This window comes from Apteryx rowi, unplaced genomic scaffold (assembly GCF_003343035.1).
Source record: "Apteryx rowi isolate R43461 unplaced genomic scaffold, aptRow1 scaffold_1103, whole genome shotgun sequence".
Taxonomy (NCBI): Eukaryota; Metazoa; Chordata; class Aves; order Apterygiformes; family Apterygidae; genus Apteryx; species Apteryx rowi.
In genome coordinates, this window is record NW_020447313.1 from 92,823 (window position 1) to 107,812 (window position 14,990).

Consider the following 14,990-nt stretch of genomic DNA (forward strand, 5'->3'; position numbering starts at 1 on the left):
GTCTTGGGGGGCCGTGGGGTGCACAGGCAGACGGGGGGGGCCATAGGGGTCCCCGGAGCAGGGACGGGGGGCGCACAGGTGGACGGGGGGGGCCGCAGGGGTCACCGAAGGTCACCCATCCTCATTTTAGGGCTCTCTTTACGTACGAAGGCAACAGCAATGACCTGCGGGTGGCCGGCTCCGGAGGTGAGTGCGGCCGGCGGCACCGGCTCCGGAATAAAGGGCATTTTCCCCTTTCCCATCCTTTTTTTTTTCCTTTTTCCAAAGGACGTTAAGTTCAGCCCTTTTTCCTCTTTTCATTCCCGCTGTATTTCGGATCGCAGCAAGCAAGGGGTAACGCGCCGTTCGGAAAACGGCCGAGCTCGGCTTCGCCTGCTGGCGGTTTTAGCTCGCTGCCGATAAAGCGTCTTTTCTTGCTTCCATCCACCGCTTTATGGGACATTTTATATCTGCTTGCCGATTCCCCCCMCACACACACGCACACGTTTCTTACTGTAAAGCTAAAGCTGCGAAAAGGCAGCGCATCCAGGCAGGTTTCTTCGCTCCCTGGATTTGCATCCGTCGGCGCTCAGCTCTGCTCCCGCTCCAGCTTCCTTTGCCGTTCGCAGGCGGTTTTGCAGCCCACGGAGAGTTCGGCGTTAAAGGTTGGGACAGCAAACGCGACCCCACGGGAGGGTGACCCTGGGAAAACCTGCCTCCGGAGCGAGGGTTTCCCATCAGCCCGCCGGCCGGAGTCTTTCGGGCTTGAACTTTTGGGTCAGGCTCGGCCTCGGAAAACCACTGTGCCGGATTTAGAGACTGAGCATAAATATTTAATTGCGAAGGAGCAGAAGATCTCTGGTCCTGCTGCAGTGCGGAGCTCGACGGTCTCGAGCGTGAAATCGCTACCGGTGTTTGAGGGGAAGCCAGGGGTTGTTTTCTGGAGTCAGACCGACCCGGTTTTTCCGCCTTTTCTGCTAGGTTGTTTTTTTTTTTTTTGGCACGCCGCTTCGGTGGTTGATGGTGCAACGCGGCGCTTTCCGTCTGGGCCTTTGCTCAACCCCTGCGCCGAGACTTCCAAAACTTGGCCTCAGCGCGGCGCCAGGTTTTTCTTCCCCTTGTCCCCAACCTCGTCGCCGGCAAATCCTCGCGACGAGGATTTCCTTGGAAGGGCCCCGCAGGCTTAACGCCGGCGGGAGTCGCGCCCGAAGGGTTTCACTCCGGGCTGGCGGTGAGGGGGAGCTCGCAGCGCGCCGGCGCCGCGCGGCGTCTCCCGTCGGGCGTCCACTTCCCGTTTCGTGCGGTAGCGCTCGTCTCGGCTTCTGCGGGGCCTTATAAGGCGCGCTGCGAACAGGGTGGCTCTGCGGCGCGGCTGGTTCCTCCGCAGCTTCTTGAGACCGCTCTGATCCTGCCGTGACCGGTAGCAGGACTCCGACCGAGCTTGCTTTTTTGGGTTTTTTCTTGGTGAGATCTCTGTTGTAAGATCTCGCAGCGCGATTTCGTGCAAGAACTTGCGGGCAGAGTTTCTGGCCGTCTGCTCCGGCTTTGGTCAGCGCGTTAATGTCTCCGATTAGCTTGGAGCACGTGACTGCCTTCTTTCCCTTTTTTATGCCTTCGCTTGACTCGCTGCTCTGGACCCAGGAGCTTTCGGTACGCGTAGGTGTGCTTGTAGCAGCCAAAGTCCCGACGACGTCCTTCCTGGGGAAGAGAAACTCTTGCTCTGAAGGCTGCTGGAGACAGGGGTKTGGATGAGAGCTCAGCTCGTGCGCAGATGAGAAGATAATGGGACGACTAGGGAAAACACGAGATGTCTGGCATAGGTTGATCGCGCTCTTAGCACAGGACGGGTCCAAATGTGCCCGTGCTCGGTCACACAACAGCCAAAATCTCCAGTAAGCAAGCGGCCAGGAGGCCGCGACCTTTGCAGGCTTGGCCGTTCTCACCACGCCGGCTGCCTTGAGATGCCGTGAGACGGGTAATTTGTGATTTGTCCCCTTCCCCAGGGCTTGCTTGAGGCTCCTCTAGGTTGGCAAGTGCTACGTCTGCTTGCTTCACCCCCTTCTGCTTTCTCTCCTGGGACAGATGGTGGCCTGGAGGAGATGGTGGAGGAGCTCAACAGCGGGAAGGTGATGTATGCCTTCTGCAGGGTGAAGGATCCCAACTCCGGCCTGCCCAAATACGTCCTCGTCAACTGGGTGAGTGGGGAGAGACCTTCTCCTTTCACAGGAGGAATCTGCTGCAAATAAATGTTTCTCCCTTCGATTCTCTCTTGAATTGTGGTTGCCACGTGCTCAGCAGCCAACACGTTGACTCCCCTCTACCAAGTTGTAATACTGAGGACATACCGTGTCCTCTGCTGTGGCTGCTGTCTGATATGAGAGGTCTGTAAATGACTGAAAAGACCCATCTAGAACAGGTTGAATGAAATATGTGAAGATCAGCGGGAGCCTGGAGCTCTCTCGTCGTGCAGCCGTCGTCCCTGGGCAGGGGACTGGTGGCCTCCCTCTGGGCGGTGCTTGCTGCAGATCTGTGTCGTTTTGGCTCCTGCAGCAGCACGTAGCTGGTGGCTTTGCAGATTGGCGTGTTGGCCAAGGGAGGCTGCAAGCCCCAGTGTCGGATCCCATTTTCCACGTCCTGCCTTAGGCCCTAACCTTGCTCCAAGCAGTGGGCCTCGCCGGAGCCCTCGCCTCGGTTAGCATTGTGGCTGTGGTGATCATTTCTCAGACCTAGATCAAGGTGTTGCTGCTATAAAAATAGTCCGGGATGGGACTTTCCGGTAAGGAGGTACAGCTGGTTTCTTTTTGCAGACTGGCGAAGGCGTGAATGACGTGAGAAAAGGAGCCTGCGCCAACCATGTCAGCACTGTAGCAAACTTCTTAAAGGTCTGTTCCTCTTTTCCTTACGTCCTCCCCAAATCGGTGGGCCCTGAACTAGGTCGTAGCCGTAGGGAGCCTGACGCGCTGCGTGGTTTATGCTGCTCTTCGGAGGGGCGCAGATGCGTCTGCTTTCAAGCAGGATCGCGGCCGGGAGAGATTTGGGAACGCTGCCCTCGGCTTTGGCCGTCTTATTAGACGCTCCAAAGCTGTAGCCCCAGCTGGTAGCGTCTTTCCCACCAGGAAAGGAGCAAAGAGAAGCCACGGAGGTGTTATCGTTTCTCTTGAAACGCTGCCAGCAATAAGTCCCATGTAGGTGCCAGCCACGAGGAGGCCTGCCACGTCCGGTGGCCTCAATTGCTGCAGGTGGACGCCAGGTTTAGTGTAGACCAGGCGTGCGTTTCGAAGGCTGCTTTGCCAAGCAAACCTCTTGCCGTCAAAGGTAGCTCAGGAGACTGCAGAGGAGGCAAGACAAGCTTCTCTTTCCCTCTAAACTTTTGCTTTCTGGCCTCGGATTATCTGCCCCCCTCTTCCCTATTGCGGTTGCGCTGTCAAATGACCTCTGAAATTCTTCTGCTGTGGCCCAAGAAGGAGGTGCTGTGAAGACTGGTCACTGTAAAGACTCTGGTGTGGCAGAGACCACTGTTTCTTCCAGAGGGACAGCTGGGATGCTGTTTGGCCTCTCCAGGCCCTTCCTTCCTTTCGTCTTTCCAAGCGGAGCCAAGTTAGTTAACTCCACATAGCTTGTAGCTTGGTTGAGTGGCGGTTAGAGGTGGCAGTGATTGGTGACCTCCCTTTGTCACTTAAACCCTTTTCCTTCGTTTGGGATCTCCAGGAGCGTAGCTGGGACCTGGCAAGGTCACAATCATGGATTCAGTGGCCTCTGGAGTCACCTCTCCTCCCTGTGTTGGCTTTCTCTGTGCTCAGGGGGCTCACGTGACCATAAATGCTCGTGCCGAGGAGGACGTGGAGCCTGAACTCATCATGGAGAAGGTTGCCAAGGCTTCTGGGGCAAACTACAACTTCCACAAAGAAACCAGCAAGTTCCAGGATTCAGGCCCTCAAGCTCCRGTGGTGAGTTCGTTTCCTGGGAGCTTTCTAGGTGCCACTGGGCTCACGGCGTGGGAGAGCTGCCTGGGACAGACGGTACCTGGGATGTCCCTGACCCTGCAGCGATGGGGCGGAAAGGGCTCCATGTACTTTGCCGTGGCAGCAGAAGCCCGGCTAATTTTGCCCAGGGCCATTTTCTTTCTCTGGCTCCGTCCAGAGTGAATCAGAGCAGGAGAATTGAGCGGAGCATGCAGTGAGATGGTGGGACTGCTCCTGCACCTGGACAGAGATGAGGTGTCCTCACAGCCCAGAGGGTTAGGAAAAGCAGAAAGCCTAAGCTCTCTTCTTAGCCTCTCCCACTTCCTAAGCAGGACTGACCCCTCCTGTTCCCTTCAGGCTGATTTTTTAGAGGTGCAAAAGCTCCAGYGTTTGATGTTGCCACATGTCCGTAAGGTTTGGGGGCTCTCCCATGCCGTGGTGAAGGCAAGGGGTGGGGAACGAGAAGWGCTGGTGCAGCAGCGTTTTGACCTGCTTGCAGGCTGAAACTGAGGCTTCCTCCCTGTTCTGTGGTGTCGAGCGTGGAGGTGGCCAGAGATCTCGGCGACTTCCTTTGTCAGTATGGAAACGTTTTGTAGGAAGGTGGTTTTTGAACACAAACACACCAAAGAAATGAGGTTTCTCAGCTGTACAAGGGAGAAACCCGGTTGCACGTGCTGTCTAATTCTGACTCACTTGACCCCGCTCTGAAATGCAGGCAGAGAGCAAACCTGAGCTGTGCAAGACCCGCGTTCTCCTCCTTGCCCCGCTTTGGTGCGGCGATGCCAGGTTTCGATATGTCCTGATCGCTTCTTTGCTGGCTCCTCAGCAGTTTAGCAACCTARTTTTTGCTTGAGGCGAGACGAAACCGAGCTTGGAAGTCGCTGTTCTTGGTAACGTGCAGATCTTTGGGTTTTGGCCAGTCCTTGTTGAAAGTCTAGGGTAAAGCATCAATTTATAGCAACTTTAAAAAAAGACACGGACTCCGCCAAACGCTGACCAAGCTATGCATCTCAGCTGTGTGCTGGAGGAGAGTTGATTTTGCAGATATATCCTTTTATCACGAAGTATCTCCCTTTTCCTTTCGTTGCTAAATGTCTTCTATTGATCCCGTCGCGTGGCAAAGCCGTGGTCCTCTAGTGTGTATTTATCAATCTCGATCCTTTCCCGTTTGGGCGCTTTTTGCCTCATTTTGGCTTTCTAAAATGCCCCGGCAGCCTCTCATTTGYGTGTTCAACGCAGCCTGCAGGCTCTGGGCTCTGCGGGGCTGCGGATCTCCCCAGGGCCGGGTGCCACCTCCCAGGAAAAGGGGGGAGAAGGTCTGGCCTGTCCCACAGCGGCTTTGTCGGAAAGCCACRGGGACAAATTCCTGCAGAGGAATGTAAAAAGCTGCCAGCCAGCTGCAATTTGGGAGCTGGGGCCTTTTTCTACCTCCCTCCAGGGCTCTGTCTATCAGAAGACAAACGCAATGTCCGAAATCAAGAGAGTCAATAAGGACAATTTCTGGGCTAAAGCGGAGGTGAGTGCYGTGACTCCTCTTCGGTGGCCGGGCGCGAGTAAGACAAGGTGTTTGGATTTAGCTGGAGGTTCCTCTCTCCTYTCCGGGCCTGGGCTCTCCTGGCTCACCGCCGAGCGCATCCAGCTCCTGGGAACGAGAAGCTGTTGCTCTCCCTAGAGAGGAGRCTGCGTTGAACAACGTAACAGGAACTTGCTGAAAGCAACTTCTCCTTCCAGGACTGAGGTTCCTGGTCTCCCTCCTGTTGTGGCTTCGGGGCTCCAGCGTGGCTGGGCCAGCATGACCGTTTGGGCTTTGCATCCCGGTTAAGCGGTGGGGTGGTTCTGGGTTGCAGCGGGATGCGGCCGCCGTGGCGGGTCGCGGTTGCGGTTGGGGACGACGTTTTTTGGGAAGCAGAGTTGCTCTGGCTGAGCCTGGAGCCGACGCGCTCTGGAAGCTTTCCGGGGGTGTCAAGCTGGTAGGATTAGGGGGAAGTTTCAACAGCAAAAAGCTGCTGGAGAGCCTCCCTGCTCTCTCCTTACCCATCCTGCGGATGCGCTGCAGGGAGGTGACACCTGGCARAGGGCAGCAGGGGAGCCCCAAACCTCCGAGTGCCCCAGCTGCAGTGGCCGGCACCCCGGCATCTTCAGTGGGTCTGTCCTCGACCTGATCCTGCTCCAGATCAGAAGGTTTAGGGGCTGCCAAGGCTGGGATGGGGGCTGACGGGATCAGGGGAGGTTCCCGCGCTCCTCGGGAATGGCCGGGAGATCTGCCCTGCTGCCCGGTGGGGATTTCTCAAAGCCGGCAGCATTTAAAACAGCGACTTGATGCTCATCTGCCCTTTAGAAAGATGAGGAAAACCGCMGGCTGGAGGAGAAGAGGAGAGCGGAAGAGGAGCGTCAGAGGCTGGAAAGGGAGCGTCGAGAGCGGGACCTGCAGGAAGCGGCCGGGCGCGAGCAGAGATATAAAGCGAGGTCCAGTGAAATCGAAGCGCAGAAGTGAGTCCCCAGCGTTGGTGACACCAGTCGGCGGTGGGTCGGGTCCGCGCGGCGGCTCTGCCTTTTGGCTGGTTTCTCCGGCGCGTCTTCTGCTGGGGCAAGGGCTGCGATTCCAGGAGATCTCCTTTAAGGTGGCGGCTGTTTAAGGGACCAGCCTTGACTTGCGTTGAGGCACGCCAGGCCTGTTTGCCCCCGCAGCACGCTGCCTCCCGGCGCCCTCCATCCACAGATCCGAGCCTCTTGATAGTATCCGCCGTGCCGTGCAACCGGAACGTCAGCCTGGGCCTGCACGAGGGCGGCGTAGAAACAAGTCGCACTAGCGTTCGTTAGTCTTCCTGGAGCTGCGGTTGAGGTTTGGCCTGGTGGGACTGCTGGTCTCATGAACCTGTGAGCCCTTCCGGCTGGGTTTTCTCCAGCAAGCTCCTCAGATGGAGAGAGTATCTTCTTGGCCGAACTGTGGATGGGCTCGGGTGCTTGTCCAACCTCACCCGTGGGTCTCCCAGCCTTCTCCATTGGATCCTGTGCCCAGGATCAAGTCCCCCCCTTTGCAGCGTGCTTCTGAACCCCCCCCCGCGGCCACCGTTGGTGGTGTGCCGGAGCTGGTGGAAGGCCCTGCGGAGGGCAGGAGGCTCATGCGGAGACAAGCATTGTGCTCCGTCTGCTCCTTTCCTTCCTCTCCGACCCTTGGCGGGATCCAAGGGAGCCCCGCTAGGTCGCCGAGCTCGCTTTTCCGAGCAGGAACGGGCACTGCCTTCCTGTTTGGAGATCTGATGGGGAAATCCGCCCGGCCCTGCGGCGCCGGATGCTCTTTTCCCTACCCCCCGAAGGAAGAAACTTCCCAGGCTCAATTCCTCCCTGAAAGTATTTGAAAGCGGCTCCTGCTGCTCTGCTCCTCTCCCCTCGCCGTTCCCTCTGGCACGTCTCCAAGCCCCGCTGCGAGGGGGGAATGTCCTTCCTCGCTAGCTGGCTCCAGGAGGAGACAGGTCCGTCATCCCCACGTAGCTGCGGCGGAGGCGAGATCCCGGAGCAGCCCCCCCAGAGCGGAGCGGCCCCCCTCGCCCTGCCTGTCTGTTAACCCCGGTTTCTCTTCCATCACCCCAGGCGATTCCAGCAGCAGCAGGAAGCAGAGAACAGGGACAAGGAGCAGCAGCAATGGGTGAGGTTCAGGATCGTCCCCTTTGGCGCTCGGGGTCCTGCGGCGGCGTGGGCTTCGGGGCCGTCGGGCGAAGAGCCCCGGGGACCCTGGAGCTGTTATCCTGCTGCCAAATCCTTCCCGTTCGACCGCCGTGGCTGTCTGTGTCCCTCCTTCCCGTTCCTCCGGCCTTGGGGGCTGCAGGGAGGAGGAAGGGGATGCAACAGCCCCTCTCTTGTGCCGCAGAAGGAGCAAGCGGAGGAGTACGAGGCCAGGCAGCGGAAGGGCTTCAGGAGAAGCGAGTCGGTGGAGAAAGCCCAGGTAGGTGGCGAGGAGCTCGGCCGCTTTGCCCCGCAGCCGCCGGCCCCGCGGGCTCCACTCCCGGCTCCACACAGGGCCAGGGGACGCCGCTCCTCACCTCCGATCCGCCGCGGCTTCAGCAAGGTTCGAGCCGGGGATCCCGGGCGTTTTTGCTCTTTGCAGGAAGCCGCGTCGTTGATAGCGCAGAGGTCCGTGAACCCCCGCGACATCTTCATGCAGCGAGAGAGGTCCGCGCCCGCCGACGCCGCGACGGCTTCCCAGCCGGGTAGGGAGCATCAAGGGCGAGGGTTTGGGATGGGTGCGTTACCCGGCAGTGGCACGGCCTCAGCTGAGCACTAACAACTCTCGTCGCACCTTGTGCTCCGCACGGCAGGCAGAGCAGCGTCTAATAGCAGGTTTGCCAGACATTTGGTTCCTCTCTTCCCTCGCGGGCTGTGCGAGGTTTTAACCGCCGTGCCTGAAGTTTTCCCTGCTCCGACTCCACACCTCGAAGCTTAAATGTTATTTTTTTAAGACGAAAATGAACTACATTTAACGTAGAATTATTTTTATAAATCCAGAAAGGAACCGTTGTCATAATCTGTCCCGGCTGCCATAAATGGCCCTTTATTTTTTTTCCTTTTTGGCGCTGGCATTTGAAGCCAGCAGCTCTGCGTCCCCGCGGAGGACGAGCGATCTGACGTTTCAGATACGGGTAAACCAGGAAGCTGCGAAAACCGAAGCTGTAGTTGAGGAAGTTGCCGCGAACGCGGGCTGCGCCTCGACACGTCTCCTCCTCGGTTGGCTCCGGCTCCTTGAAAGTAGCCTGAGTTAATTCAGAACGAGCACTTTGGGTTTTGCGAYAGGGCCGCCAACGAATTTTCTCGTGCAGACGAGCCATCGGGGCTATTTAAGCACCGCCGGGGAAGGAGGATTTCCGAATCCCTCTGGATTTCCCCGCTTTGTGTTAGCGCTTGATGTTTTTTGCACGGGACGGTGCTGAGCGAAGGCAGGCGAACGCCGCGGTGCTGATCGAACCCCCGGGCTAAATGGAGGCTGATGAGTCCTAGGGAGCTGCCGATTGCTTATTCGCGGGCGCATCGCGTGACTCTGCTCTGGTTTTTGTTTGCGTTCAGAGGCGATAGATGGGTTAGATAACAGCAAAGTGCAGCCAGCTGGCAAAGGAAAGCGCCSTCGACTTAAAAAAGCCGGCAGCTCCGAATTGGCGTCCTGCCCCTTCCCAGCCCCAACGTCTGTGAAATTCAGGGTGCCGCGAAAATCGCTCCTGGCTGCCCGGCGAGYGACGCTGGTGGCCTTTGAGCTGCTGTTGCTCCCCCAAATTCTCTTTCGCTCAGTGCAGTGGCTTTCGCCTGCTGCCGCCTGCGCCGGTGCCAGTGCCAGTGCCGGAGCGTCCTGGCGACAAGCTCTGCTGATGCCCTGGGGGCTGCAGGCTCCCGCGGGARCTGTTTGGGCTTTGGCAGGTTGCTCCCTTCGAAGGAGCAAGCCCAGGTGTCTGTGCTGGCCGGTGCCAGGCTGTAACCCGAGCGCTGTGCCCCGGTGTCGGGTGACGAAACGGTGCCGCGAACAGCCGTGCCGCTAGGGCACGAGTTGGCCGAGCGTCGGACGCGTCGCCGTTCTCGCATYGTGCCCAAAATCCGAGAGCTCATTTAGCCCCGTCGGATTCTCTTCCCAGGCAAGTTGCGCAGCCCCTTCCTTCAGAAGGAGCCCAACTCCGTGCCRGTGCCGGCGGCCTCTCCCGTCTCGTCGGCTGCACGGGACACTCCGTCGCCCTCCTTCGGCCGTCCCTCTGCTCGGGAGACGCCTCCAACCTCTCCGGGACCTGCATCAGGTGCGTTGCTTTGCTTCCGCGCTGAGCCAAAGCTTTTGGCTTCGCCTCTTCAGGTAGGACCTGGAAAGGTTAAGGCCACTCTGTGGCTTTGAGTTTCTTTCCCATCTTTGCATGCCTCAGTAGGGTGAGAACAAATCTCATTTAGGCTGGAGACCCTTCGTGCTTTGTCTCAAGCCGGAGGGGCCTGTAAGGTCTAAATGTGATCCTGAAACCGGGAAGTGAGGCGTGTTATTGCTGCCTGGGRAAAAGATCCTTTCATTTCCTTCTCGGACTTGCTAGGAGGTTCTGCAGCCAAGGGGATGAGGACATCTCCTGGCTGAAATGATGCAATTCAGCCCTTACGGACCGTGCGCGCCCTCAAAGCCCCCCGTCCGGACCTCTCGCTGCAGAACCGAAGGACGGAGCTTTGAAGCTCGTACTCGGGCCCTTTCCAAAAGGTCTTCAAGCCCCAGCAGAGGAAGCCTTGTAGCCCCAAGCAGTGATTTCCTCCTGGACAGCAGAGCACGGTTCCAAGCAATCGGCTCTAGCAGTCCTAGTTGGTTTGGGCAGGTCGTTGGGGTTGAGTTTAACAGCTGCAGAGGATTTTCGTGTGCTCTTCATGCACAGCAACACGTGCTGCAAGTGGGGGCTGTGCCCCAGATCACTCCATCTACCCGGGCTTTGCTGTCCTCTCCTCCAGCTCTGGGGTGCCAAGGGGGCTGGAAGGAGCAGGGGCTTTGTGTGGCAGCAAGGCTGCAAAGAGCTTTCTCCGCACGCGGTGGGATGTCCTGTCCCCTTTCTGGCGTCTCCGGTGGTTGGGGCGTGAAGAGCAAGCCTGGAGAAGGCTTAGTTGTATCCGGGGGGTCTCCTAACATGCCATGGGCAACATGCAGGTAGAGTTGCTGGGCAGGCCTGGTCTGTAGGTCCTTCTTCTCTTAGGAGGGCTGCGCGGTTTAATATCCCTGCTAGTTTTAAAGTCCCAGCTAGGCGGGCTGCTCGCGGCTTTCTGTCCTAAGGTGGCTCTGGAGCTTTGCTCCGGGTGGGAGCAGGTAGATGACCTCTCCGAACTGCTTTTTCCCCGTTTCCCAAATGAGTCCAAATGCCCTTGGTTAAAAACCAAAGGCCTAAACCGCTCCGTTCGATTGCTTCAGCAAAACGCTTCAGCCTGAAACAAATTTCCTTTGGCGGAACGAACCCAGCGTTGTTTCAGACCGGCCTGGTACTGCTTTCTCAGCAACGTTGCGTTTCCCACCGCCACCCCTGGCTGCTAGGTCCCAGGGACAAGTCGGGGGACTGCTGAGCTCCGGCCGGCCTCGGGTTGCAGTCGCCACTAGATGCTGCTCTTGTCCGGGGACTCCGGGAAGCGGAAGGGATAGAGCCAACCCTTCTCCATCTGGTTTGATGCTCACCACAAAGCAGCAGAGTCCCAACTTGGGTGGTTAGTCTTCTGCGTTTTGGGACAGGGAGGATTGCTCAGCAGAAAAAACCCAAACTGATTCATCTTGGATGAACGTATTCCCTTTCCCCTTGGAGATCCTGGATCCCTCCTTCGTCCTTTTTATCCTTCCCTAAATCCGTGCTCTTCCCCCGCTCCGCATTGGTGCTTCAACCCGTCCCCTYCGCGGGGCAGGAGACCCAGGCGGTGCGTCATGAGCATCTGGCTCATGCGAGAGGTTCGGTGGCTCCTCAGCCTGGCACTGGACACGGCGAGAGATTTCGGTGGCGGATTYGCCCGTGCGAGACGCTGCATTTCTTTGCAGGACAAGACGCTGGGTACGGTTTGAGCGTGCCGGGTTCCCGTGCGGAGGAGGCCGACCTGTACGAGGAGCCGCCCGACCACACGGCCATCTACGAAGAACCTCCTCAGGTTGGTGGTGGCACCGGAGCCGGGTGCGAGAAGGGCACCGGAGGGCTCGCCGGGGTCCTTGCGCAAAGGAGCATGGTTTTATCTCGTCTTTTAGGGCTCTGTAGAAAGTCTTGACCCCCCTCATAAGCATCTCGTCTCTTTGGGTGCAGATGTACCCTCTGGGCGCTTGGGGACCCTTGCGTCACGTCCCAACGATGACGCTGGGCTCCTGTTAGCTCGACCACGTGGTTTCTCGGGCTGATTTTACCGCGCGTTTCCTTGGAGCCCTTGAGGAGGGGCGACGAGCGGGGAATCGCTTTGGCGCGTTTGCAGGTCCTGCTCCAAACGGGCCCGTCGGCGCCCGGCAGAGCCCGAAAAGCCTGGCTGTTCTCAGCGTGCTCCGCCGGATTCTCCAGCGTCTCRTAACGGGCTTGTGTCACGCTGCGGTTTTTCTCCCGGGGGTTGTGGTGGCCACTTGGTTTTCTCTCCTCTATTCGGCTGCCTTTTTTCCCCCCCCCTTGCAAAACTAAACATTTCCAGCACACTTAGTTCTCTAGTGGTTGAATTTATCTGGAAGTGTCCAGCTGGTTCAAAAGGAACAGGCGATGGGCTGTACAGTCGCATAAACCGTAAGCCTTTCTGGGTGAAACAGAGGTGAAAAGTCAACCGGTTTTAAGACGGCTTGAGGTCTCGAAATAGTCACGAGGGAGGCGTTTTGCATCGGAAGGGTGTCCCGAGAGCTTCCCTTTGGGATTGCAATATTAATGCCTTTCGGTAGGGAAATAAGTAGCCTTGCAGTCGCGTCGGTCATCCGATGCGGGTTGCTCCGAAAACTGGATGTGGAGCTTGTCCGGCTTCAACGGGAAATAGGCTTCAAAGGGGGGGGGGGAGATGACGAACCKTATTTCGGCTTGCAAAAGCRCCGGCCRCGTGCCGCGGCATCCCGCCGACGCRCTTTGTGCCTCTCCCCRTCCTCAAGGACCACGTCGACGGTGCCAAATACGACTACTCCRTTGAGTACCAGCAGACGCCGGACCTGACGGGGAAAGGGCTGTGYGCTCGGGCGCTCTACGACTATCAAGCTGGTAGGACTTCCGAAGCTTCGGTTTTCCCGGGAAGGGTGTGGGGGGATGTTTGCTGCCCCCGGTCCGTTCCCATAGCTAAAGCGACGGCCCCGAGGAAAAYGCATCGCCTCGCGCGCTGGGCGAACCCGCAGCGGGATGTTGCCCGGAGCATCCGAGCTGGAGCTGCAAAAGCAGGCGGAGGAACCTGACGTCTTCCCTTCTGCTCCCTCCGATCCGTTTCTCCCTTCCCTCTGCCTCCTGCAGAACCTCTTTTGCCTGGATCTTCGCATCCTTTAATTTACATTTGGCAGCGGAGCTGAATTGCCATCGTTTCCTCTTGCCTTAAAATTTCCAGGCAGCTGCGAAAAGCGGCTGGCAAGAGGCGGGAGGCTCCGGTGGGATGCAGCCCGAGGGAAGCTGGCCGGACTGGGAAAGCGAGGGTGGCTCCGTCCCCTTTGCTGGCTGGCCGGGAGGGATACGTCCCTGGCACAGCAATGTCCTTGGAGGAGGACAGGGTGTTTGGGGGGGGGGGTCTCCGGCAGTGCCGGGGCTCCTTTTGCCCATCCCCTCTCCCTCCGCTTCCATCTCTCCGTCCCGTTTCAGCTGACAACACCGAGATTTCCTTCGACCCGGAGAACATCATCACCAACATCGAGATGATCGACGAAGGCTGGTGGCGCGGCTACGGGCCCGACGGCCACTTCGGCATGTTCCCCGCCAATTACGTGGAACTGATAGAGTAAGGGGGCTGCCGGAGCCGGGGCGGGGGGACACGAGCGGCTCCCCGTCTCCGGAAACGCTCGCCTCCGTCCGGATTCTTCCAAACCACGTGTGGCTTTTTCCTTTTTTCCTTTTTCCTTTTTATTCCCCCACCAAGCGAAGTGCCATCGCCCTGCTCCCTTGGCCGATCCCGGGCGCTGCTCTCCCGTCGGCRTGAAAACACATGAGAGCGGCCGGGGCCGCGTCGGAGCCCCCCCGAAATGCAGTTAGGGGCTGCCCCGGAGCAAGGGGCAACTCCTTATTCCCCTTTATTTTTAAGGGAGGAGGGTCTTCCTTTTTTTTCCTCCCTGCTTTCCCTAGCCGAAGGGGGTTTCTCGGTCCTTCCCTCTCCCGAAACCGGTGCTTTGGGTGCTTTGAATCCGGTGCGGACAAGCTTCGGCGTGGGGGAGATCCACCGAGGCCAAAGCGTTTTGGGTTTTTTTTTGGGGGGGGGGGGGGTTGGTTTTGTTTTGTCTTCCTTTTTTTTAATGGAAACCTCCCGTTGTGAGTGTGGGATCGGCCACCCCCTCCGTCACCCCAAATTCACTGTGAACGAGGAAGAGCCCAGTCCAGCTGTTGCCATCTGCCCTCGGCCTTTTGTGGGTTATTTTTTTCCCCTCGACGCCGCTTTAGAAATAGAAATCGTGGGATTTTTTTGTTGTTTTTTAAAAGATGCCGGCGGCCCGGCTCCCGCGTCGCTCCCGCGGATCGCGGCCGTTCCCGCGCCGTTGGGATGGGCTGCGGGTCGCGAAAGCCTCCGGGCGCTTTCCTTCCCCTCCGCTCGCTCCTCCCGCCCTTGGCTGCCCCTCTGTATCATCCCCGCTTCCCGCGGGAGCCTCAACCGGAAACAATAAAAGGGCTTTTCCGTCGGCGACGGCTGCAGCAGGATTCGGCCGCGCCGGCGCCCTTCGGTTTGCGGCATGCGAGCCGCCCCCCCCCCCCAAAATCGTCTCAAAATCTGGTTTCCTGGTTCTTCCCTTTTATCAGTTTTGCTCTATCTATATATTTTTTTCCTCCTCTCTTCCTGTTTTACCAAAAAAAGCCGTGTCCGTGGCCTCGCTGCCGCCACGGGGCGAAGGGACTTTCGGGAGGGAGCCGTGATTTGCTTTGGGCGAGGTTTTAAGTGGGGGGGRAAAAGCATCCCGGATTTGGGCGGGCCTTCCGGCTCCATCCGCGCTCCCTGTTCGGGATCCGCCAAGGTCCTGAGCACCTTCGGGGCCCGGGGACCCCTTTGGCCCCAGCCCTGCTGTGTCCCCTCCTGTCGCCAGCCCGGCCCGTGTCCCCCTGTCCCCGGGGCTGACCCCGGGCCCAGAGCAGCAAGACGCAGGACTTGGAATCGCTCCTTTATTCCGCAGGGCCCGGGCGCAGGATGAGGGCGACGGCACAGGCGTGGGCGAGGGGATAGTGTGGGTATGGGGGTGGCACGGGCATGGTGTGGGCATGGGGATGGCATGGGCACAGTGTGGATGTGGGGATGGCGTGAGCAAAGCATGGGGATGGTGCGGGCACAGCGTGGACATGGACATGGAGAAGGCGTGGGGATGGCGTGAGCAAAGCATGGGCACGGGGATGGCGTGGGCACAGCGTGGACATGGACATGGTGAAGGTGTGGGGATGGCGTGAGCAAAGC

The 14,990-nt window shown here is 58.6% G+C and overlaps 1 protein-coding gene across 1 annotated transcript; it reads left to right on the top strand.

The window, feature by feature from the left end:
• Positions 1-135: 135 nt before the first annotated feature.
• DBNL (drebrin like) lies at positions 136-14,234 on the top strand. Its single transcript, XM_026076417.1, has 13 exons — positions 136-186; positions 2,062-2,174; positions 2,787-2,861; positions 3,780-3,926; positions 5,380-5,457; positions 6,280-6,431; positions 7,533-7,587; positions 7,810-7,884; positions 8,047-8,149; positions 9,557-9,712; positions 11,452-11,558; positions 12,517-12,622; positions 13,205-14,234. The coding sequence occupies exons 2-13, from the start codon at positions 2,079-2,081 to the stop codon at positions 13,342-13,344; spliced, it is 1,290 nt and encodes a 429-aa protein (XP_025932202.1). The 5' UTR covers positions 136-186; positions 2,062-2,078; the 3' UTR covers positions 13,345-14,234.
• Positions 14,235-14,990: the final 756 nt, after the last annotated feature.